We start from the raw sequence: 26,448 nt of genomic DNA on the forward strand, positions 1-26,448 counted from the left end.
AATTTGTGTTTTGAATGAACAATGAAGAAAACTTATAAATTCAAACCATTACAAATAAAAATATCGTTATCATTTAGTGTCCTAAATAGCCATAGATTGAATTAACTTTACTGAATATAAGAATGACTTAGTGAATGATGAAATCACCCCAGTAGCAGTGCTATACTGGAGCAGTTCAAACATTTTTACCTTCTTAGATTATTTTTTGGCAATTCAATCTTTCCAAACAATCACCTTATATATTGAACTTCTTCTTTTGCATTTTCAGTTCCATAGTGGGACTACCTTCAGACAGCTGTTCGAATGACCTGTCAATCTGGTGCAACTTTCAATCTAAGATATCACAATTGCTTTGTGCACATAGCTCAGCGTGGAAAATTAAATGCTTCATTTTGTTTTAAGTTTTTATTGCTTTTCTTTTACTTGAAGCTGTGGCCAGAAAGATCAAGTTACAAGAGACTCTTTTCATGTTTAGATGAAGCAATGCTTGAAATTATTTAAAATGTTTACATAAACATAAATGTTTACAACATGTACATTGAACTTGTGTTTCCGTGGTTGTTTTGCTGGCGAGAGGCACAAGAGTGGCTGGGAGTAAAAACCATAAACGTGCAAGAGTCTGGGAGGGTAAAGATACAGAAAGAGAAACCGGTGCCCAGCAAGACTGTGGCATACCACAAAGGTACGATACCGAGTAAGGACCACGTGGCACTCAAGGTAAAGCAGCTGCGCGAACTTATAATAGCACACAGGAATCAGAGAAAAGAACTAAATGAAGAGAAAGGCACAGCAGGCAACGAGGAGAGGCGGAAAAAAGTACGCTGTTGCAGTTCTCAGGGTCCTAAAACACACTTAGGTACCATTTTCCAAATCTCTTCCCAGCTACAAGGGCTCTACTAACTCTGCAGAATCTCCTTAACAGTTTCCTCCCATAGTTTTTATACATTCATGAAAACTAAACTTCTAGTAGTCAGTGCTCTATCAGAGCAGAAAAATATATTACTATTACTACTACTACTACTACTACTATTATTATTATGTGCACAGTCTTAAGAGAATCCAAACGCCAATAGTTTTGCAAAGCTAGATGTTACTATATTTCACTCGCCCCGTCCCACGCTCGCTGCTAATTCAGAATCAGCTTTTAATTACATTTAGTAACAGGAAAGAATATCTGTCTTTAGCTTGATCCACTGCCTTGCTCTTACGACACTCTATGATCAATTTGATATTATTAGAAGCAAATGAAATATCAGCTGTGTCTCGCTGATGAGTACATGTTGTGCCCAAGTCTCCACTATCGTATAACTACAGTTTTAATCAAACTTCTAAAGACTATGGGCTTTATTTATAGTTGGTGATACTGAACGCGTGTAGCCCAAAACCTTCATGATAAATAAAAAACAAATAGCAAAATACCTTCTAATTATCCGAGTACATGTGACACAGGCTGCAACTAAATTCTTCTAACACAAAAAAATAAAAAAGCGAAAAAGGTAAAACATTTAAGAATATTTGAAATATCTACAGGTGGATTTGCTTCTTCTACTCCTGTAAATTCGAATTAATTACTGAATCAAAATTACATACTAGAAACTGGCGCATGTAACAGACCCACAGTTTTTTCTCAAATACATCTGGCTTAGCAATATATTTATCCTTATTTATATAGGGATACTATGCATCCTTAAAATATACAGAAAGATTCTTCTCTACCTGAAAAAAACTTAAAGAGATATTAATTCCTATATTGCAACACTTCCAAGTTTGGAGCTATACATTTCCTAAAAACACAGAAAAAGTCCATCATTTTAAAGAAGGCGTCCCTTACTGCCTTCTGGCAATAAAACCAGAATTGGAATAAACAGAATATTCTACGAAACTTATTTCATAAAAATCTTATTTTTATGCTGTTGAAAATTTGAACCAAATGCACCGCTGTTGAAAATTTGAACCAAATGCATTCAGAGTATCTGAAACAATGTTTTCTTCAAAACATTTATCAAGAAGTAATAGAACTACTGACACTAACAGGTAAGGAAACAGACAACCCATAGGAGCAAGATGTATAACACAAACAGAATTTCAGGTAAAATAGGTTAAAGGGACAGAAACGTCATTCCCTTTCTCTGAGACCATTTGAAACCTCAGGCTGTTGCAAGCAAAAAGTGAGGGAAAGAACAACAGGAGCCATTCATTCTAGTGCCCAATTTTCCCACAACACATTAAGTAAAAAACAAAATTACTTTCCATGTTTTCAGTTTCTCCTTTAAGTGTCTTCTGAAATATTATGAAGATTTTTTGTTAAGTTTTCTATGCAGTACAGAGACAAGAGGTCAAAACACTTTATGACAGCTAAGATTACAGTCTGCCATCCTAGAAAATTAGGATGACCACTGGATCAATGAAAGTTTAGGAACATATCTGGGGTCTAAAAGCATAGCAGTTAAACTTTTTCCTTTGGTAATGTAACTTCTCCTTGGACTTTGTATATTTGTTAAATCTGCTCTAAACTTCAGTATTAAGGAACAACTGAAAGAAGCTGTGTTTTAATCATAGTATTCTAAAAGAACATTTCTGATAAATGGAGTTTCAATTTCAGCCGCATTTAGATGTGTAAGATAGTGCATGGACTGCCTAGAAGAGCTGTAGATGCAGGCGAACACAATATAATTTTCTCTCCTTTTTTCTAAATCCAACAAAATTCCTTGTTTGGTTTTCAACGTTTGATGCCACACTATTATATTACTCCAACAAAGTGATTGATTGGATCTGTTCTTTACATAGGAATTAGCACCTTGCTAATTGCAGAACACCAGGATGCATTTCTTCTTAAGCAGACAAACCTATTTATTTATTTTCACTAATTCTGCAATATGTATATTTCAAATCCATTAGGAGCATGGTATCATTTCTCTCAGTTCTGTTCTCTTCCTTATTAAATACCTGATAATTATTACATAGTAATCAATATACTTTCTGCAGTGTAGTACGTTATCAGAGTGATTCAGTAATACCTTTTGTCTGCATCCCTCGTCCTTCTGTGGTTATCCATCATTTTTAACTTTCCCTTTTTCAAGTCTACTGCATCTTCTCCACATGTTGAAAAGTCCTCTAATTCTTTGATTATTTTTTAATTTAACTTTAGTTTTATGAACTATTTCTTAAACACAGGCTTTCTATAGCAGCATTATAGAAGTTATTTAAACTTCAGTGGCAATCTCCACCATGACTATCGTCTTTCTATATGGGAAGGGAAGGGAAGTCTGAAAAAACATGTCTATACATGTAAATACTACAAATCTTTAGTGACTGGGCTATATGTCATATGAACTTCTATCTGCCCAAAAACTCCACCAGAGACAGTAAATCCTGCAGACAAACTGCAACATTAGCAGATTATAAGATTCTTATTTGTCTGTGAATATTTTATTTCCCTGTGAATTTCTGTATTGACTTGAGAACTGGACTAACCCAAAACTTTCAAAATACAAATGAAACACAATCCAAGAAAGTATTCCAAACCATTTTGTGGGATTCAAGCAGATCATTCATGACTGACCTTTCTCACAACATATTTTTGAAACAAGTCATCGGGTGTTCAAGCTCCTTGTCATGGCAGCCACCTTGCTTAACACAGTAGGGAATAAACTGATACTTGGAAACCCATGACAAGAAAAGACACAGGGAAATACATAATGCCTGAATCCCCTCTAGTAACTGTATGTCAGGTCTAAGCCATAACCGTGCTCTCTTAAAGAAAGGCAATTTCTGTTTCCCAACCTCAGCAGCACAAGATTTGCCAGTTGCATGTTTGTGCTACTATTCACGGAGTGCTTGACAGCAGCTTCAATCCGTGCTATCCATCTTTCATGTCTCTACGCTACTTAGACCACTACAATTTTTTTCCCTATCAGTCTTGACAGTGAAAAGAAAACATGTATACATGAAAAGGATCTAGAAGGTTATAATTTCCTATTTCTCCAATCTTCATTGTTTATTTTCTTAAGATCTTCATACATCAGAAACAAAAGCCATTCAGTTATTAGTTTCATCCAGTATCTGTGACAAATAAAGATATCTCCAGCTGCAGTAGAGTTCCTTGCTGTACCCCTGAAGTTAAGGTCAAAGGACTCACTAAAGCCATGCAAAATAGGGCAAGGTGAGCGGTTATCACAGCTCCGGGAGGTAAACGAATTGTGCCTCTTCCATACTATAGAGGACTGAGTCCACTGACACCCTGAGCAGACACTGACATTATGTCAACTGTGTTCAGATCGTTGCAGGTTAAAAACAAATCATGTGGCTCTTCAGGCAAGGTGTAAGCAGGCTGTGGAAACCCTGCCACAAAGACAGTAACAAAGGAGCTCTTCTAAACATTTAAGTTGGTTACCTTGCCTTTAAAGCAGGAATAGAGCTATTAAAAAAAAAAAAAATATCAGCACGGCACACAAATGAAATTTATACCACCTATCACTACTTATTTTTTGCATTGTCACTGGGTCACACTAAGATACTGTGTCCGGCTGACCAAAAGCCTATTCAACCTTCATCAAGGAACGGACTCACACATCCCACTTCAACGCAAAGTCCTTCTGGCCTGAGGCACAACCACAACTTTTCTCCTTGCCTGTTAAGTTACTTGTGATGCAGATTTCTCACTATATGCTTCTTAACTTGGTTTCTGATTTTTTTTTTTTAATCCTTTTTACACTTTTCAGCTCCTCTCATCAGGCTCACAACGCTGTGTAAGAACAAGGGTATCTGACAAAAATGTATTTCCATTGTCATACTAAGAGATCCAGTAATTTTCAGAAATCTTGCAAGACTCTCAGGAAGTTAAAACAAGGTACAGATATAATGAAACACTGAAGTTGGCAAAAGCTCCAGCTACTGTCATCCTGCCTTTCTACAGAAAAGAAATTTTAGGAAGTATTCCTGATGGATCATCAGCATTAATGTGATCACTGAATCATTTCCAGTACTTTAAGTCAAAACACCTTACCCAGGTAATACAGCAAAAGAAAATGCACATCACAGGCTTCATCCAGTGCTAGACAGTATGCCCACTATTATGCTTTTCCACAAATGATAATTGAGTAGGAAAAATAACAGCAGTTATTTACTGCATATTCAGCTGCGTTAATTGTCTTCAAGTATCCATTTTACTTACTGCAGAGGGCAACTGATTTCTGATTCAGTTCTGCAATTCTTCATAGACGTTTCCATGCCAAACGCTTAAGGCTGACCACTCACCATAAGTGCTTTCTCCTGTGTAAGTCTTTCCCATACCTTTTAGACCCCACTGAGGTCTAAATACTGTAATTCAGATTAAGCAACACTAACCAATGGTAAACAGAAAGGTTTAAACAAACGATTAGAAGATATTCATACTCTATGTATCTCACCAGTAACAATATTTAAATCATTCACATCTAGAAAACAACAGTTTTGTAAACAGCAAACATATTTAAAGTATAAGGGAACCATGTGATGCTTGATCTTGCACTCTGCAGTCAATGGGAGTTTGCAACTTCATTCATGAACCAGGGTTTCTGGGAGTTACTGGAATTTAAACAGTAAATAATACTAGTACAATTTACCTCAGTAAGACCAAATTTTCCCCCTACTTTTCACTTTAACTTTTTAAAACATATTTTAATAATTTGAAAATATTTTAATCTTCATTATTTTTAATTATTAATTTATTTTAGAATAGCCCTGCAGCCCTCATTCAATTTAAGCTTCCATGACAGTGTCAGTATTTTTTCTATTAAATAAAGAAGTTCCTTTGTGTAACAAAAGAGCAATTATTGACTGTCATTTTAAAAAAGTGTTATAAGGTGTTCCTCATTAATATGTAGTAAGTGTCACAAAAATTAATAAAAAGCACATTGCTTTATGAAAAATCCTCTATATACTATAATTGCTCATTTAACAGAACAATGGCATGAAATGATTTTTTTTCCCATTATGTATCAGAAGCCTGTCATCCTAAAAGTCATTCTGGCTCCCACATTATAAATACACTTCAGTATTTCTATAGGCAATGCCAAAAAAAATCAGCAAGTGCTCACTGCCTTTTGCCAACAAAAGCATGACTCTCTGCACAAGAATTTTCTTGCCATTTATAAACAAAGACATTTTGAAAGTTCACGCTTGTGATTGGCTACAGCAACTGATATACTCCTCCATAAGATAAAGCACATAGCAAAATAGTGATTTATTACAAGCAGTAAATATTATACAATAACTCCATTTAAACATATAACATCTATGTTTAAAAAAAGTTATTCCAGATTATACTTTAAATAATCCATTGCACTAAATATATAATCTATGCACTGGATATTTAGGAATTAATTCAAATTATATGAAAAATTATCCTGTAGCGTTACCAAACAAGTAATGCTAGATTACAAAAAATGCAAAGTCACAAACCTGTAACACTAAAAGATAATGTTGACTATTCTACTGAAAAAATAGTAAGTAGTAGATACGGGTAGATGTAGTGCTTATGGACACAGTTTAGCGGGGGACTTGGCATTGCTAGGTTAACGGTTGGACCTGATGATCTTAAAGGTATTTTCCAACCTAAGTGATTCTATGATTCTATGAAAAGGCAACTTTAATGTTAAAATTCTCATTGATATTGAATAGCCTCAGTCATTTCTGACAAGACTTCTTCACCACCTACTTGCTCTTCAGTCCTGTGACTGTTCAGTGTCAGAACACGACGGTCAATCTGATTTGTACACCTCACTGCAAATGTCCTAACAAACTGCTCTGGCATTGTGCCTCACCAGGTCGTACTAGACCGTGCCCACTTCACCACCTTCCCACTGCCCTCACTATGGTGATCACCGTAAGAGAAACACCATGGGAAGGAGGACCCTGGCTGGGTCGGGAGCTAGAGTCCCCTCCAGCTGTACACCAGCCACAGTGTTTTCCTAAATACAGTAACTAGAGCTAATTTAAACAATTTTGAGGCTCTCTCTAGAGACTGAATATTGTAGTTGCAACTTTTCTTTATGTTCCCATAATAGAATTAGGTGAGAGAAGCCAGCATATTTACACTATTTTAGTTCCTAAATCTCACTAACAGGCAAGAAACAGGAACACTTCAAAACATGCTAAATATTCACTCACTGAGTCCTGTTTGCCCAGGAAGCAGGAAGTTCATTGATGGTTAATACATATTTGGCTCTATCTACTTAATTTTGCGCTGTCTTTTTGATACCTGCACAATTTTCATCTCTTATTAAAGTGTAAGAATGCAGTGGATAACAAACTAAAAGAGCATAAGTCAAGATTATCTTTTTTATTCCACTTCTATGAATCTAGAAAGTGCTAACACTGAATATGGTTCACACAAAAAAGGGAGGAAAGAAATTGTTCCATTTTTCTGCAGCTAAAACCTGAGGGTTTATTTAGGGTTTGGTTTTGGGTTGGGTTTTTGGGGTGGATTTTTTTTCTACAGTTTTCTCAATCCTTGATCAATTTTCTACTAAAACTCATCAGAAGATCACCTTACTAAAAATAAAGTAAATTCTTAGTAAAGAACTCACGATTTGGTTTACAGAAATGTGTCATGCCAAATGACACTTCTTTGTATAACAACATTCAAGACACACACAGTGATTAAATAAATAAATAGCGCAGATTAGTGTAGTTATATTATACACAATACAGAAACGTCTAGTTTATAATACTTCTGTGCTGACTCCTAAGATCATGCTTAGTCTACAAAAATCCAAAACAAATAAATAAAACTCCAGCTCCTGAACAAAATAATAGTCACTGAAAGTATACGCCATACTGTCATTATAAATACAAAGAAATACAAGTCTGTAATTTTTTTCTTCCTGTTTACTTTATAATGTGCAAGAAAAACTTAGGTTGCAGTTTTCCAAACTCACTGAGCAAATTGGTCACATAACTCCTATTAAATTCAGTGGAAGTTATTTAGCTAAATCCCCTGGTCATCTTAATTTATGTTTTAAAAATTTGTCATTACAGCTAAATTCAGCTCTGAGGAAATAACTAACCCCCAAATCAGGTAATAGCCCTTATGAAAAGTACTTTAAAAGTTTTGTCTTACCTCATTAAACCTTGTCACGAGATCTTCTACAGCATTACGTTCACCACTTGAGGAAGAAAGAATAGTAGCAGATATGGAAGCTTTAATAGACGGCAGCTTGCTTTGACATTCAGCATTACCCAAATCCCTGGTTAAAAAGCAGAGGTAGTCAATGGGTAAGACTTTCCGGTACAGCTCCTGCTCCTGCTCGGTCAGAATGCTGGCAACCTCCTCCGGGAACTGGATGAGGTGCTGCAGTTCGATCAGCTCTTTGCTAATACCAGCCACGTTGGAGGGAAGGACGCTGGAGCCAGCCATAGATGTACACGCTTGACGTTCTAAAACAAAACAAAAAATTTATTAGGTCCCACCTTTAACTCTTGGACTGGGCTGTGCAAAAGCAAGACAACTTGTTCTTTTTGTTCTGTTAAACTGTTCATTCATTTATTCAGCAGTACACTATATCCTAACTATATTTAAACCTAATAAGGTCTTTTAGCTGAGGTCTTTCTGCATATCTCTATATCTGGTATTAGCTAGATAGCTGGCAACTGGGGCTTCCGAGACTGTTAAGCTACCTGCCAAAACATGCTTGTTTCCTGACTTATCCAAACGCCTGCTTCAGTTACCTGCAGTCATGTCAAAACTTCAAATAAAATGATCATCTGGGCAGGGCGCGGCTCTGTTTTGCCTACATATTAGAGTCTGCGGTACAAAGGAGTTTGAGGCCTTGGCTGGGTCATCGGGACTCTACTGCCGTAAGAAATAATGTATAATGATCATGTAAAACCCATGTGGGTCAGCATGTTTCTTCATATTCCTCTTGCTATAAGATACAACTTACCTGCGCTCACTGCATTGTGAAACTAAATGTTCAAAGTTACAAAACGTTTTTCATTCCTCTCGGAAAATGCATATATTTGGGAGTATGCATGTTTTATCCGTTATTACAAAACATTCATGGTAGTTTTATAATATCCTAGCAGCAGTATCCCTTGAAAAATAAAACTTTTCCTAAGAAGGAAGAAGCCAAGCTTTGTAAGACCGTGTGGGAAGCCTGAAACATCAACACGATTCCAAAACAGTGAGTATGATTCTTCTGACTAGATAAGTTTAGAATGGGTTCTCTGAAGAATAATTTTTCAAGAATTACTTAAATGTATAAACAGTCATAGCAGTATATCCTGTACTCTTCTTCCTTCCGAGGAAAAGGAGTTATTTTTTTGCATTGCTTCACAAAATATCTTTAGAGACTTTTTGTACACATAATGGAGATACACCCCAGATCTATCTTTTATTTCAATTTTTTTTTTTTATCAATAAATTCTCATTTCATAGAGGGAGCAAATATCCTTTCTGTTCTCTAAAAGAAGCCCAAGTTCATAATGACTGATTACTATTCATTCTCTTATAATAAATATATGCTACATGAGGTGTCCCTTGGTACATTCATTTTATGCAAACTCTATTGTCAATCAGTGGTAAGTTAAAATGACAGAAAATTGCCTTTTCTTAATATATTCTACTAAAAGTCAAAAGATAAATTATAGCAGCCCTAAATAAAGCCTTTGGGCTAACAGAACCTGTTGAGAAATTTTCAAATACATAAAAGGCTTCTGAAAGAGACAAAGAATAATTGTTTCTGTATCTAGACTGGCGAGCAAACATGTAATGGACTTAATTTGCAACAAGCAATATCCTGGTTACATAGTGGGGAACAGGTATAACTTCAAGGATAGTGAACTAGTGCTGTAAAATATCTGCAGATATCAAGAAATCTCTGTCACTGAAACTCCTGCAAGAAAGACTGGGGGGAAAAAAGACAGTTAAGAACACCATGTTGACATGTCAATCCTGTTTTGGGCAGCAAGTGAAGCACAGTGAGCTTCTGGGCCTGCTTCAGTTTTGTTTGCTTTGATTCTACACAAAACTCCAATTCTGTTTTCTACTTCAATCTGTGCGGAATGATTCTGAAAGGTTTTGTAAGAAAAATCTCTTAAAGCTCATTTCCACTGTTCTTAACTGTGCAACAGAAGATAAGCTTATGCCAAAATAAAAACAATGCAAAATATAATGTTCATTTTATATTACAGGGATTGTATATTTGCATAGTGCTTTGCATATACAGACCAAACTCACTGTCACAACCAGTGTTATCTCAGAAAGAGGAGGATATGGAAGGCATGATGCAAACATCTGCTACCACCCATTTGCTCCCTAGAAGTCACAGTGCCTCGCTGACCCTCCATGCACGACAGCTCTTCTCACTCAGGGACTTCCCTGGGAAATAGGAGGAACCCTGCCAGCCAGGAGAAGGCAGAGAAGTACAGCCTGTACCAGCCTCTCCTGTGCCTCACTGCTGAAATTGAGGGTGTACAGGCTGTGTCTACGCTGTCAATTTATTTTAGATCACAAATGCACTTTGAAGTGAATCTCCCCAACATCCTCACTTACTGCGCTTTAGTTTACAGTCTTGGAGCACACAAAGCGAATCCTTTCCAGATGAAACTGCACCAGAAGATGCACTCCCAGAAGGCAACTAGCACATCACAATTGCTAACAAGCTGTAGCTGTCAGCGGCATCCGAGCTCTGGAGATGACATTGAGGTCAGGAAAGGACAGTTGGACCAGACAGCTCAGCTCATGGCGTGGCTGCAGGTGATAACATAACGCAGAAGACAAGACAGCAAGTAGCATGGACAATGCAATGCCACAGAAATATTGGTGCCTCGCAAGTTCAACATTATTTGGTAACTACAGTTATAAATACCTTATATCTATCAATATAGTAGGAAAGGAAGGCATAACTTTGTAAGAAGTGCCCCGTCAAGTAGTGACTGATGGAACAGAGGTAACACACGAGTGAAGATGAGCTGTTCCTGGATGCACTGCTTGTTGACGAGATTTAGGGGTGCATTCTCAGTAATTCACCTTCTCCATTACAATATCAACTACAAAAACCACCCACATTCACACTTTCAACATTCCATATTGTCTCAGAACTTCAGCTTTGCTCAAAGATCTCAAAAACTGGCAAAGGTTGACATTGAATTTGCAACAGGCTAGAGCACTGTTCATGATCCTATTGCATACTGCCTTGCCTAAGCATAATCACTCCACTTATTTCAACCTCTCACATCTAAGAACAAGCCTCAACACACTGAAGTAACCAGAGGTAAGAAGGTGGCTCCACAGTGTATCTCCGGACTGTCAGAAACTACTAGGAATATCTCATTTGAAGTTTATTTCACTTAGACTGACTGCCCATTGATCAAGTCCAGCAGAAAGCTAATGCAGGGATTTTGAAAGCATTTAATGAAACTACCTTTAACGAAACCACCATCTTCCATAACGAAGGTTTCACAAGTCAGCTTCATTCTAATAGAAAAATGAAGCTGTCAAAAAGAAAATCTTTTCCTGGAAGCTAAGCCAAGATGATTCAAGTCACAGGCTAAACAAGATCAGCCACTGGTATTGCTGAAAGAAGATAGAAAATAAATAAAACTCTTCCTGATTAAAAAAACCCTGAATTTCAAACTAGCATTTCTCAATTCTCCATTAAACTGGAAAAACTAAACAAGTGCTGCATCTTTAATGTAACAGTCCATGAAACAAGCTGCTGCAGCAAGAGTGCAGCTGATATCCAAGGAGAGGTGCACAGGCCAAACAGAATTATAAAGGCTCACAGCTCATGGCTGAAGTATGGATATAAATATTGAAGAAGTGGAAATATAACTTATTTCTGTTGACTATTTCGACACCTATAAATATTTCTTTCATCCATAATTCACATCTTTGCAAGTCTTGGTTGTTGACATATTTCACCTCTCCAGATTCTGGTATCTTTCCTCATTCCAGTCTTCTGTGTTTTGTCACAGAAAATCCGGGATCCTCATTCGCAGCTTCACCACCCTCCATGATTTACACTCTGCACAAAAGCCTACTCCTTCCCCACCCCTACCCCCCTTTTTTATTTGCCTGTACTAAACTAGCCTTTTTTCTGCACTATTTTTTTGTCTCTTTTTCGTGTCTAAGACTTTTATCATTTTTCACGCCAGGAACTGATCTGCCCTTCTCTGTTTCTGCTATAAAACTCCCTAGCCAGTCTTATCCACAAGTCCTCTAGCTTTGTGTTGTCAGTTTATGTTCTTCAGGAAATAGATCATATCTTTTTGTGCTTCAAAGAAAGACCAGGTCCTTAGATTAATTTGCAGAATGGAACTGCTTTCAGGCCAAAATCACAGTAGATTTTGTTAGAGTTAAGGCAGGATACAATCCTCACTAAAATTAGCTGCTGCTGCAGTAAATGGTATTATTCTTTGTGCTCTACCAAATCAAGTTAATGCTAAAACTAGTAGAAGAAAATGAGGACCCTGACTATTCATTTGCAAGTTGTCTAAAGCTGGAATTGATAGCTTTGCTTATCCTTCTGATAAACAGCTGAAGCAGATAATCTTTTAAATAGCAAGCACTGCTTTTATTAATCAAACCAAGATAACCTCTGCCTAGCTTTAAAAAAGGACTCATGGGTTGACTTAATCATTGCTGATACACATAGGAACAAATAGGTCTCCTCTTCTCTAACAAAAGAATAATCGATTTAAGAATGGGAGAAAAATACAGAATGCCTGCTTCAGGATATTACTCAGCCTAGGCTCGTCATAAACTCTAACACTGTCTCAGGAATTACTCTTTTTTTATTTTATTTTTTTTTCCTTTTAAATTTCTACAAGGTTTAGTCAGGAGCTTTTCTAAAAACAGATTAACTTCAAATTAACTCAGCCTTTATTACTATAAAACTTAGAATTTCCATACATCTTGTATATGTTTAGGCTTTATAAAAGCTATACTGAAAAAATAAGTTTCAAGTATGTAAGTATGTAAAACTGTGTGTGCATTTTTGTGTGTGTATACAAAAAAGTTTCAAGACAGTCTTGAAAAACTTTTTTTCTGGTGTTTTTCTCTTTTGAACAATATTATGTTTGTGTTTGCTATATTAGCAAGAGGCTGATTCAGTATTTTTTTAATATGAAAACTAGGGAGTTCACTTTAAAGAAAAATGCAAAGAAATTTTATAAATAAAACCATGAACAATACTGCTAGAAGGCTAGTGTTAATTATCTGTAATCTTTCACAGAACTATTCCACACTTGTATGTTCTACTAAAGACAGCAGTTATGTGACATATGTGATACGTCCTAACAATAACAGCAAAATTATCTGTACATTTACCATATTTCTTGTAAAGCTAAAATTAAAAGGTGCTTATTTATTAAATTTTATTTCATCATGCACCCAGATAATTTATTAATACACATGATATAAATGCTGGGCTGCTGCCACCAATTTTCCCTAAGCAAATTTCAGGATTAGGTTTGAGCAAAGTGAGTGGAATTCATACAAAGACAGAAGGAAAATAAATACAGCCCCGACTACAATCACACCAATGTCAAAAGTGCTAATCCTGCATAAAATTACAGTTGCCAACAATGCAATTTGTACTTTGATAAAATCACATCGCTTTCCATGTGAACTGTGACCAAGTAAGGACAGTGGTACAGAATTACTTTCATCCCAACTCAAACACAACTCTTATATTTGATACTTGTAGGAATGTGCTATGCATGTGGGAGTACACCCAGGGAAAAGCCACCAAATTTTTTAAACGAGCACAATCTCAAAAGAGTAAACCTGCCAAAAAGATGAAAACTGACTTTCAACAAAGTTTGATGACTTGGCAAATGAGAAACTGGATTTGTGTCTTAGTTTTATTTCTAAGTTGCTTTACTTTCTATGCCTACTTTGAGAAAAAAAAGTATTCTCTCTATACATTCAAAAAACAGCAGTTTGCAAGCAGTAAAGTGAAAATTACAATAACTAAAAAAGCCCTCACTCTAGGTTACTGGGGGAAGATCCTGTGATCATGACAAACTGTGTGTTCTAAAGCAGAAAACAGATTTCAATAGCTGTAAGAATAACAGAAATTATTCAACCTATTATAACATCTTATAATTCAGTTGCTTTCTTGGTAACAGGCTTTGCGTCCATGAAATTATACTACTGTGACTGAAATTACACAAAAATATCTTCGGGGATTATTTTTCTCAGCTGGTATTAAAAGGTAATGCAATAAATGGATTATAATAGAAGTCTCTTTAACAAGCCATGCTACAGACGTCATCCAAACTGTTCGTATGCTTTTAGAGAACATATGGATTATGTTTACAGTTAGAAAATAAAAGCAGACCATGGAAAAAAACTGAAAAAGAGCCACAGGTGAACAACTGTCAATATATATAATACAGAAGTATTCTGTTCAAAAAAGAGGAAAAATATAACAAAAAACTCCTCCAAACAGAAGACACGTATGCAATATATGATAGTTTAATTGAACACCAGTTTCAGATACAGATCAGCATAACTGGGATGGAATTGTTTTGCTGTCCCTTGGATGCGACGTATCTCAGTACCATAATAACCAAATCAACAAGCTTTTCTTAATTTCCTGTTCCTTTTCTGTATAATTAAAAACATCTCTTGCTCTCTTGTAATGAACATGAATGCACTGTTATCAATTTTGACTGCAAACAACTCACTCCAGTATCAAAGGGCCTGATATTAAACTCAGTGGGAAGCTTGCCACAACAGGATCAAGTTCAAGTTTAATTTCACTGTACAAACCACTGAAATTAATAGATCCCATTTCTTCTTCAAATTTACTTATGAGTCAGATAATCAAAGAATCAGAAGACACACATGCTCTCTCTCTCCATATCCCTAAATCTAGCAGTATGAGCTACCTCTTAAAACTGCATATCAGCATGCATTTTAAATTATTATCAGGGGAGCTCTGGATCTGCAGGGTACTTGGCGCTAAATAAAATTGGAGTTCAGTATGACCTGAGCATCAGTAAGCAGAAGATAATACTCTGAGCAAAGGAAGACTCCCAGATGATGATTTGAAAAAAAGATGATGAATTTAGCCAGGATCTGTATGGAAAATAATCTTTTATTAGACCAAGTAATACTACAGACACACTCTGACTGCACAAGATCTTTTTTCAGGTTTGGAATAGAAACAGTAAACTTCATAGCTAGTTTGAGAATACCTGCTTTGAGTTTAATTTGATCATGGTAATAGCAAGACATTGGAGAAGGTGATCTTCTCTGGTGGAGCAGCAGCAAGTCATCACAATGGGCCAGGTGAAAAGAACAATAGTTTCTACAGTACAAAGGAAAAAAGAAAAAGGTAGAAATCACCTGTAGAACAGAATTTTGCTAGAAATAGATCACTACGAAACTATAACACATAGATATTTCTGTCGAGGCTGAGATTTTATTGTTAAGTAGAGTTATGAAACCTCTGGAGAGGGTTTAAGAAAAATGAAGCAATCATGTTGAGGTATAACTGAATTAAATTACAATTATATACCACAAAATTCTGACTCATGAACTGACCAGCATAGTGGAATTCAGCAAACAGAAAGATATGGAGTGCTTGTAACTACGACGGCTTAATCCTAAAATCGCTTCTTGCTTTAGGAAATGGCAAAGGGTTCAGTTCTGAAAACTAGACTCTGAACTGTGCGCTCTTTTTTATCTTTTGCAATTATAGCATCAGTCAAATGAAACCCCAGAAAAAACTGGAAAGTACTGTAGAGTTAGAGATACAACCTGCCTACATCATTTCTGACTTGAAACTTATTTAAGTTAACTAAACAAATGACATACTTATCAGGACAGTTGAGATGTATAGGCATGGGAAAGAATTTTATTTTTTTACCACGAGAGTTGTGGATAAACACTCTCACAGGGTAAAACCTATGCACAGAGAAACATTCATTCTGATTTTAAAGCTAAGTTAAAGAAGATCAACATGAAGGATTTATTAACATATTAACTTTATCAATTACATAGCAATCCTTACATTTTTCAGAAGTTCCTACCTGTAAGTATGAACTTGAAAACCCGTTTAAACTCTGTTTGTCGTTGGATTCAGAAGATCCTGGTTGTAAACTATATATATGAGCACTGACATAATATATGAAAATAATTTAAAGTATCACCATGATTTCACCACACCTGAGACTGCCATGCCTGCTTCCCATCATCCCCAGTGCACAGCTACACACTGCCTTGTGTAATTACATCTACACTGCTGCTCAGATTTCTGGCAGTGCATCCCAGGGCTTTTACCACTCCACTAGCCTGAGTCATTCACGGAAATATTTTGCAGCGTACAAAAGAAGAACTTGGCTGCTTGTCTCTGAATTACCATACACTGTCAACACATTCAACCAACCATTTCCTGCTCTGTATGCAGTTTGGCTGGTACTGGCTACAGCTGACAGAAACAATCACAGACCTGCCCATAATAAATGGATCCGCTGGTTTTGCTTCTGGCTGTATACTCACCGGAAAAAAAGATGCAGATAGTAGCATTGTAACAGTCATTTTGACTCTGCAAAAACAGTAGCAGATCTCAGAACAAAATTTATGCCATTTGATGCTGATTTCCCAATTACTTTCCATTTCAGGGCAACTAGCAAAGATCTGAGACTGCATCCTCATGCCGACGCAGGATGACTAGCAATGCCTCCAGAATATCTATGTAAGAATCAGCGTGACATTGTGGGTTAACCCCAGCCAGCAAACACTTCTTCTGCACCTGAAATAATAGGCTTTGAAGGCAGTGCCCTAACAAATGACCCTGAGGCTACTATGGTAGCAAATGGATTCCTCGGCTACAAAGGGCACCTAGTGTTATGCAAGGTTTGGCTGAACATAGACATGTTCATAGATATTAACAAGAGATGCATCAGCAGTGCGTATTGCCAAAAGTCTGAAGAGATCTACCATCTACAAATTTAGTCAGAAAGCAGCCTTATTGCTTCCAGTCTACATGCTTGGCAATGGGCCACCTGGGCCCTGCTATTTTAGGGGACCTTCACCTATTGCTATAGTTCATGAAACTATATCCAGATTTCAGAACACCTGCCGGAAGAAGATTTAATTATAAATTTGGTAGATGGACAGTGAGTGTCTGATTAACCGGTTGAAAATTAGATCTCAAAAGCTGTCTGGTACCAACATGCCACCTGTCTTGCTGTGGCATGCTGCGGCCTGTCCTGTGCAAGAGCAGACATCAGATTTTATTGCTTCAGAAGCAACTATCATCATGAAGGCTGAGTGAAGGAATTAAGGGAAATAACGGCTGACTTGTAAATCTACACCTTTGTATCACAGTGTAACAGATATGTGGAAAGGCTCTAAAGAGGTTAATAGGACACTGCCACACTTGCTGTTCAACTGTTTTCAAGTTTTTAATTATTTTCCTGCAATGAAATCCCATCTAACGAATCCCCTTCCTCTGCCCATCTCCTGGAGATGTTTTCAGAAATATTCCACTTTCACATGTATCTCACAAATCTCTCTCCTAAAGGTTGTCAGAGTGGTAGTCTACCACCATCTTGACTTGAGCAACACACCAGCAGGAGGATTCTCTGTGCAGCATGTGCATTCAAGACCTTTTAAAATACTGGATATAAATACAGCGTAGCACATGGAATGTTAAGTTCAAATGCTAAATAAATGTATATATAAATTACCAGATAAATTCCAGCACATACGAAAGAAATGGTCAAAAGGAAAGATTTATGAGTTGACTTTGGAAGAAAAGAGTGTTCTAGGAAAAGAACTGTACAATTCTCACTGCAAAATGAACAAGTTACTGCCTGAGTTAAAGCAGAACCCAAGCTTTAACCTCACCCACAAAAACTGATGTAAAGCATGTCCAAAATCAAAGCAGGAGTTTCTGTGCACTAAGAGAACAAAATTAAATTAAAATGCATGCAACTTTGAGTTAACTCTGCAATGGAGAAATATCCAGTGGTTAAACAGAGTGCAAGAATCTCAAATCAGATTACAATATTTGAATATTTTGATCAAGATGGATCAAAATTAAATTTACTTTGATTTTTTCCATTTACATAAAGTAGAAATTAAGTAATTTTTCAGTTTTAAGAATAAAACAACTCTGTTATGAATCAGTGAGAATAGGAGAAAAGTTAAACAAAAATATAATTTGAGAATACTTATATACCTGTGGAAAACAAGGATGTTAAAAAAAAATGTATATGAAGTTAGGTACCCGTTAAAGCAGAGGTTCATGATCTCGACTTTTCACATTTTCTTTTTTTGTGTTAGACACTTTTTAAATTTGAAAGACTACACAAACTGTAGTTGCAGTAAAATATAGCATTCATAATGTAAATAACTGCAAAACTGCAACAACAGACATTTTCAATGTTTCAGAGCCTCAGCCTTGAAACATTCCTTTCTAGTCGGAGGGCACTGGTCTTCCACATCAAAAATCCCTGCATTTAGGTAATGATCTGCTGCAGTTTGCTCCTTGGCTCCACAGCTTTTAACAATTACCACAAACACAAGCTTTTGGATCCTCAGAAATACATTTTGTAACAAACGTCATCTTCCTTACTTTGGTCTCACCCTGAAGGCCAGACCACATGTGACAAGAGACCCCTGAAGGATAGGGGGGAGAGAGGAATGTCTGTTCCCATCTTCTCCAGTTATCCAAATACTGCAGAGAATAGGAATGCCTAAATTCAAAGAACTATTTCAATGAAAATTGTTTCACTTTGGAAAACAATCATTAAATGTAGTCCTTTAAGGTAAAAACGATAAGAATGTTCACTACGGCTTCAGTGTCATACCAAGTGAAGCAAATACTAAAACTGCCATTGATGTTAGTGGTACAAGATGAAGACTAGATGCAATCTGAGAAATTAATTTTAAGTATAATTATGTCAAGGAATAACATGAGAATTAAGTAAGATCTGATAAGCGTACAGGTTTTATGACTAATGATTCTTGTCTTTTGAATCTTCATATAAAAGACAATCCTGTGCATGAAAGATGCTACCAGATTTTTCACGTAAACCAAAGGAGGCAAATCTGCTGCATAAGGTATTTTGGTTATTATTCGTACTGATCCAAGTCACATCCAGTAAAAACAACAACACTTGATTAAGTGTTCCCAATTTAAGCCCTGAAGCTTAGCAGTGAAAGAATTGTAAAGGAACGGAATACACTTGAAAAATGTTTGTCAATTCAGAAGTTGCATCATTCTGGCCTGCTTTCAGCAGTTACCTAAATGGAATCTGATCATAACACTAATTTGTGTGTGATCTGTCCTCTACATAATTATTTCACAGAAAAAGGACAGAGAATAGAACCACTAACAGCAAATACTGTTGATCGTACAATTGTGTTCAAAACATCTTCGTGTGATCTGCTAAGGAACCTTGTTTACTTTTTTTATATTACACATTGAATAATACAAATTTGACTTCTTATCCACATAACTGTAGTGGAAGTCCTTTAATCTACACCTTCGCCACTTAGCTTTGGTGAGGGTTCTGTTATTCACTCTACTGCGTGCTCTGAATGTTCCCTGATGAGAACATTTTGTGAATGGGAGAATTATTGTATTAGCTATAATTTAATTTGATATCCAAGATCATTAGATTTCAAAGAAAAATAAAACCCAGTAAATATATCTGTATTTAAACAAAACTGTAAATTTAACATACACAAAGAAATGCCCTAAGACATAACAGAGCAGGTAGCACGATGTACTAAGGCATCAGTCAGAAAAATGTATTGGAATATGACAAAACTATTGTGATAATATTTTTTATATTATTCATCTCAGCAGCGTACAGCAGGAAAAACCTACCAAGATCAATATGGCCTTTCAAAGTGCTGTTATAGAAAGTACCAGAATTTAGAAAGATACTTAACAAAGAGTTAATAAGAATAGCGAACTCTATACTGCTATAGAACTAGTTATTACAGTGCAGTAATTCTACCTCTGAGTTCAAAATTCACTATGTAGAGGAAAATTTGAAAAGAATCTCTCATACAAGAATAAATGAATGAACCAAGGACACATATGTATAAAAAAGATGACAAAAATGGAGAAGAATGATGAACTGGAAATGAATTGATGGGTTTCACAACAGTGTGAAGGGCAAAGATGATACTCTTAAATCACAACCATTTAGCACTTGCAATTCATTATTAAAGAAATGGCATACAAGTATTTTAAGACATACTAAAAGAGTATTCACTGGAACTGGCCAAAAAGAGAGGGTGAGGTTTAAGATGTGAAAATGAATATGTGATTAACTGACAAGAAAACCCCTGGAAATTTCAGTCTTATTTAATAACCCACTCAGAAACCTGGCTGCAGCCACAATATCCAATGGGAATGCTGTGCAGCAGATGCACGGCTCTTCTCACATGTCCTACAGTGCGCTGTCACGGGGGTCAGCTACCTGCACCCCCACACATCCAGAGCTGTGCTACCCCAGGTTGGGTTTCTGCGTTCAAAATATTATTTTGTCTGTGTCCTATCCAGAGTGCGCAAAAAAACAGAAGTAAAATCAGAGCCCATGCCCTTGCTGTAATCCTTACGTATATTCCTAGATAAACACAGGTACAATCTCTTACATTTTCTATTAAAAGAAATTAAGGCTGGCTATTGCAGTTGGACTAGATGATTGTTGTAGGTCTCTTCCAACTGAACTATGTTGAACTAATCTATTCTATGGATCATTTACATTTTTTTCTTGTAGTTGGAGTTAATGTGGACTATCTTCAAAGCTAGTATTAATACAGCCACATTTATGAACTACCATAAAAGCAATGTTGGACTATACAGGCATAGTCTCATCGAGTTAAGCATGTACATTTTAAAGGACTATACTTGGAGGCAGTATAAAAGGTATTTTGGCTTAAAAATTATTTTAACAACTGATAAATGTCTTCAACATTTATTGGTTGTGATGGAGAGGCATAATGAAAACAATAAAAAAGGATATAAAGTGAAGACAAAGAACTAGAAACAGGTTTTACTCTTTCCCTGAGAAATACGATATCCGGGCTAAGTTTTACGAGTGCTCTCAGATCAAAAAGTTTGTTACTTAACAAATACTTTAAAAGAAAAATTTAAAAATATCACAGTAATGTAACAAGTTTCTTCCACATACGTTGTGCAATATCAAAGAAACAAGCAGCTGGAGATGCACACTAGCTGAAAGCTGTGGGAACCTTGAAGAATGCCTGCCAACCCCGGCAGCCAAAGACACCTGGAGAGTATCTCATGTATAAAAACCACAACACACAACATGCAAAGGCATCAGTGCAGGAAAAGCACAGGCAGCTTTCCTAATGTGTGTTTATTGTTTAGTTTGGGGTGCATTAGTGTATGTTCTTTTTTTCTTCCCCCAGACATAGCCTTGTCTGCAAGCTCATTGGTGAATATGTAGTATCTATTAAAACTAGGTTACTGTAAATGTACAAAAAATGGCAAATTAGTTTTTTTTTTCATGTAGGGTTAAACTATAACCCAGGAACCCAGCCTGAGAAAAGGAAAGCCTGTACAGAGGAATAAAATCTAAGTTTTGCCATAGCATTGCTTCAGAAGGGAAGTAATTCAGCTCTTTTCTTGTAGACTACTTCCCCCTCTAACTTGGGAAAAGTAAAACCAATCTCTCTGCCTAGAATAGCAGCAATCCTCTTAGTTACCCCTAGTCTCACGTTTTCCTAAGTTGCAATTTGAGTGCAAGTTTCCAGTGTAGTACAATACCTATTTGGTAAAGACCAATTACCATAGCTAAATTTACTCAGTACAGAATAGGACTGCATAATGAGCTTACAAAATTAAATGAAAGAAGCTATTCCTCATTTTAAAATGCAATTTCAAAAATTTAAAAAGTAATTTTAAAAGGTATCTTTTAATGCAAACATCTAATTACACCAATTACCAGAAAACTTTCAAAAGGGTTGTAACAGCAGGCATCCTTAACCAGCTCATTTTTCGCATGAGGAGCACGATGGGAAGCTAAAGGAAATTCATATACTATTTTTATAAAGGATTAACATGATTTTACAACTTCCCATCATAGTAAGTCATGTTTGTAATGTTATATAAGTATTATAGCATGCCAGTATTTCTTTTAAGAAAGTATTGCTACTAGCCAGCTATTCTTAGCAAGGTTTCTGGAATCACAAAGACTGTGCCAGGAGCCCAGTTTAAAGGATGCTGAAAGGCATTTTAAGAGGAAAAAGAGAAATAAAATTCAGCAAACCCCAGATCAATATGATCAAAGTCCTTCCATTGACATACAGAACATATCAAATGCAAGATCACTTAATTTCAGTGGCTATACCAATGACTGAAGGATCTAGCCATCTAAGGGCTACCTCACCACTCCAGTGAGAGCCATGACTGCCATGCAGTACAAACATGGCCAGGTGAGCTACCAGGTATCCATGGAATTTACTGAGGGCAACCCAGAATTTAGTGTAAATTGTAAAATTACATATAAGAAGTGGTTTAGCCAGGTTAACATGTAACTCACTGAACTCATTACTTGTCAGGTCAAAGCCAAAATTTGCACACATATTTTAGCAACAGATTCTCATGTTCAGCATGTCCAACTGTGACAGAAAGAGTGTTCATCAAATCAATTACTGTTCTTGAAAGTACAGCCAAGAAGTCTAGAAATGGAAACAAAGCAAACATTAAGAAAATGTATTATTCTTTATGATTATATAACTGGTCAAAAGGATTTCTCAATTTCTGAAATTATTTACCTGTATTCTGTACAGAATTAAAGCTCTTAGCATACATATAAAATACTTTTCCAGGAGAAATAATTAGTATTCCAAACAAGTAACTAAAAAAAAAGAAATGTTTTGCCTACTAAAAAGTTAGTTTCTATAAAATTCTAATATTTTACTTGATAATACCATTTGGTTTGAATGTCTACATGTCATATATAATGCAACGTCTTACACTTTAAATCTTTCCGTACATCTTGATGAGCCAGTAAAACAGCTTTCTCTGCTATATTCTCAGAAAAAAATGTCAGCAAACATGCACTGTTCATATGCAGGTAAATATTCATCAATACACATATAAAATTACTAAAGTCAAGAGGAAAATTCACCTGTATATATAAGTCCACAAATACTAGCGCATCTTTTAACTTCCATGGAACATCGTGGTGTGACCTAAAATTAGAAATTCTTGAAACTTTTGCTACTCCTATACAAAAAGGTAAACCTCATTAAGTGAAAAACACAGCTGTATGAAAAAACTAGAACATTTGAAAATCATAGAATCATAGAATCGTCAAGGTTGGAAAAAGACCCTTAAGATCATCGAGTCCAACCGTCAACCTATCACTGCCAAGTCCATCTATACCATGTCTTCAAGCACCGTATCTATCCGTTCTTTAAATACCTCCAGGGATGGAGACTCGACCACTGCCCTGGGTAGCTTGTTCCAATGCTTGACCACCCTCTCCGTGAAGAAGTTTTTCCTAATATCTAACCTAAACCTCCCCTGGCGCAGCTTGAGGCCGTTTCCTCTTGTCCTATCACTCATTATTAGGGAGAAGAGGCCGACCCCCACCTCGCTACACCCTCCTTTCAGGTAGTTGTAGAGAGCAATAAGGTCTCCCCTCAGCCTCCTCTTCTCCAGGCTAAACAAACCCAGCTCCCTCAGCCGCTCCTCATAAGACTTGTTCTCTAGACCCTTCACCAACTTCGTTGCCCTCCTCTGGACACGCTCCAGCACCTCGATGTCCTTCTTGTAGTGAGGGGCCCAAAACTGAACACAGTATTCGAGGTGCCGCCTCACCAGTGCCGAGTACAGGGGCACTATCACCTCCCTGGTCCTGCTGGCCACACTATTCTTGATACAAGCCGGGACGCCATGGGCCCTCTTGGCCACCTGGGCACACTGCTGGCTCATGTTCAGGCAGCTGTCAACCAACACCCCCAGGTCCTTTTCTGCCAGACAGCTCTCCAGCCACTCTTCCCCAAGCCTGTAGCGTTGCATGGGGTTGTTGTGACGCAAGCACAGGACCCGGCACTGAGCCTTGTTGAACCTCCTACAGTTGGCCTCAGCGCTTTGATCCAGCCTGTCCCGATCCCTCTGTAGAGCCTTCCGACCCTCCAGGAGATCAACACTCCCAGCCAACTTGGTGTCATCGGCAAATTTACTGAGGGTGCACTCGATCCCCTCGTCCAGATCATCAATGAAGATATTGAACAGGACTGGCCCCAGTACTGAGCCCTGGGGAACACCACTCGTGACCGGCTGCCAACTGGATTTGACTCCTTTCACCACCACTCTCTGGGCTCGGCCGTCCAGCCAGGTTTTAACCCAGCGTAGAGTGCACCCATCCAAGCCGTGTGCAGCCAGCTTCTCCAGGAGAATGCTGTGGGAGACTGTGTCAAAGGCCTTACTAAAGTCCAAGTAGACAAATGTCCCAGAAAGCAAAGAACTTATTGACAGAACAAATGTACGACTATATATGAATTTATAAAATTTCCATTTAAATAAATCCTCAAATTCATGTAGATTATAGCCATCAACAAAATATGCATAAGATTCTCAGTTGCTCCAAATATACTTAAGTACATTCATTCACTCACATAAAGCACTCATAATGGAGAGCAGAACATGAACCACCAATTAACTCTTTTGGATACCGCTTCTTTGATTACTTAACATTCAGATCCAGTAAATTTAAGTAATTTCTTTGGTTAAACGATTTAGAGCTATATAGAGCTATATATCAGTATGCAAAAATGGATCTGCAAATTTGTTAGGAGAATCAGCAAAAACATGTTTCAAGCTTAATTATTTTTTGAACAGTAGAGTCTCATAGTAAATGGCATGGGCCTGGTCTCAGAGAATGTGACACATTTCCTGAAAAACTACAGCAAATGTCTTAATCTTTCAATTTGTTATTTCTTCATTTTTAAAATAAGTTTAGTAACAATTTCTTAATATGATCTAGCAGTTAGACACACCGCCATTTTTTTACCACTTCTTAATAGCCTATTTGGCTTATGAAATTTCCATTCAGTTTCTACTAGCTCTTTCAATTCAGTTTATTCCAATAGTCATGATTTAACCAGGCCAACAGACACAAAACAAATAAACTAGTAAGTTGCTTGCTGAAATTCACTGATGCCCTCAAAAGCTGTTCTAAAGCATGCATCTATCTCAAAGGAAATGCTGGTGTGCTTAATAAAACTGTGAAGTCCAAGAAAGAATCTACAGTCCTGAGGCAGCAAAAATATTATGTAGATTAATGAAAAGCACTCAGCACAATAACAAGAACTGCTGACAAGTCAAAGCTGAAAAGATTTTGTTTCTTTCCTTCAGATGTATTTAAATTACAGAGTGAAGGAGCCTGCGTGATTTAGCCTTGTAACTCAAATCTGTTCAACGACTCAGGAGTTTAAGCCATGGAGAGGTTAATGGAATACAGCAAACTGCAGAGAACAGGGCAGGCACATGTCTAGAAGCCAAAAGATGTAAAACAATAGACTACACAAACTATTAAATCACCCTTAACTTCATAATAGAGATTTCGACATCTATGACTTGCCTCAATATCACTTACTTCTTCCTACCTCAGATATAAATGCTTTAAATACTTATTTATCCATGCAAACCTTTTTCAGCCTCACTAGCGAACTGCTATAGTTCTGCTAGACTAAATTCCTGATACAAGCAATTACTTTCTATAATTGTTTTTGTTTAGTTCATGTCATTTGGGAATTAGTGTAAGCTGAATTAACAAAGATAGTTATACAACACGGTGTTAAAGCAAACAGAGCATAGCTATATGTATTATATTGTTGTAACTAGTTATCTTGTTCTAAAAATGAAAGTATTTATTCCATTTGGTTTTCACAGGATTAATACACTTACTACATAAAAGCTCTTCTAAACAGTCACAAGACTTTAATGAATTGGGTCTTTGTCATTAGCTTTAGCAGATTATACTGGCAAAGGTGTTTGCAGTCCTTTTCTAGCATGAAAACTTTCAAAATTAATGATTTTGCTATCCAAAAACAAACTCAAAATTAGTACCTAGTACCACAGAGTCATGGAATCATTTAGGTTGAAAAAGACCTTTAAGATCATCAAGTCCAACAGTAAACCTAGCACTGCCAAGTCCACCACTAAACCGTGTCCCTAAGCACCACACCTACACGTCTTTTAAACACCTCTAGGGATGGGGACTCAACCACTTCCCTGGGCAGCCTGTTCCAATGCTTGACTACCCTTTCGGTGAAGAAATTTTTCCTAATATCCAATCTAAACCTCCCCTGGCGCAACTTGAGGCCATTTCCTCTTGTCCTATTGCTTGTTACCTGGCAGAAGAGTCTGACCCCCACCTCACTACACCATCCTTTCAGGTTGTTGTAGAGAGTGATAAGGTCTCTCCCCTCAGCCACCTTTTCTCCAGACT

General features: G+C 36.9%; 1 protein-coding gene across 2 annotated transcripts in view; it reads right to left on the bottom strand.

Moving 5' to 3' along the window:
• The window catches only part of PLCE1 (phospholipase C epsilon 1), a 172,806-nt gene that overhangs the window by 54,671 nt on the left and 91,687 nt on the right, over nucleotides 1–26,448 (bottom strand). For both annotated transcript variants that reach the window (XM_087764482.1, XM_087764483.1), the window contains one exon: nucleotides 8,102–8,418. In XM_087764482.1, coding sequence (XP_087620608.1) covers nucleotides 8,102–8,418 — 317 coding nt within the window. The remainder of the gene's footprint in view (nucleotides 1–8,101; nucleotides 8,419–26,448) is intronic.

Source organism: Nipponia nippon, unplaced genomic scaffold (assembly GCF_047370975.1).
Source record: "Nipponia nippon isolate SJK-2023a ecotype South Korea unplaced genomic scaffold, ASM4737097v1 scaffold_3, whole genome shotgun sequence".
NCBI lineage: Eukaryota > Metazoa > Chordata > Aves > Pelecaniformes > Threskiornithidae > Nipponia > Nipponia nippon.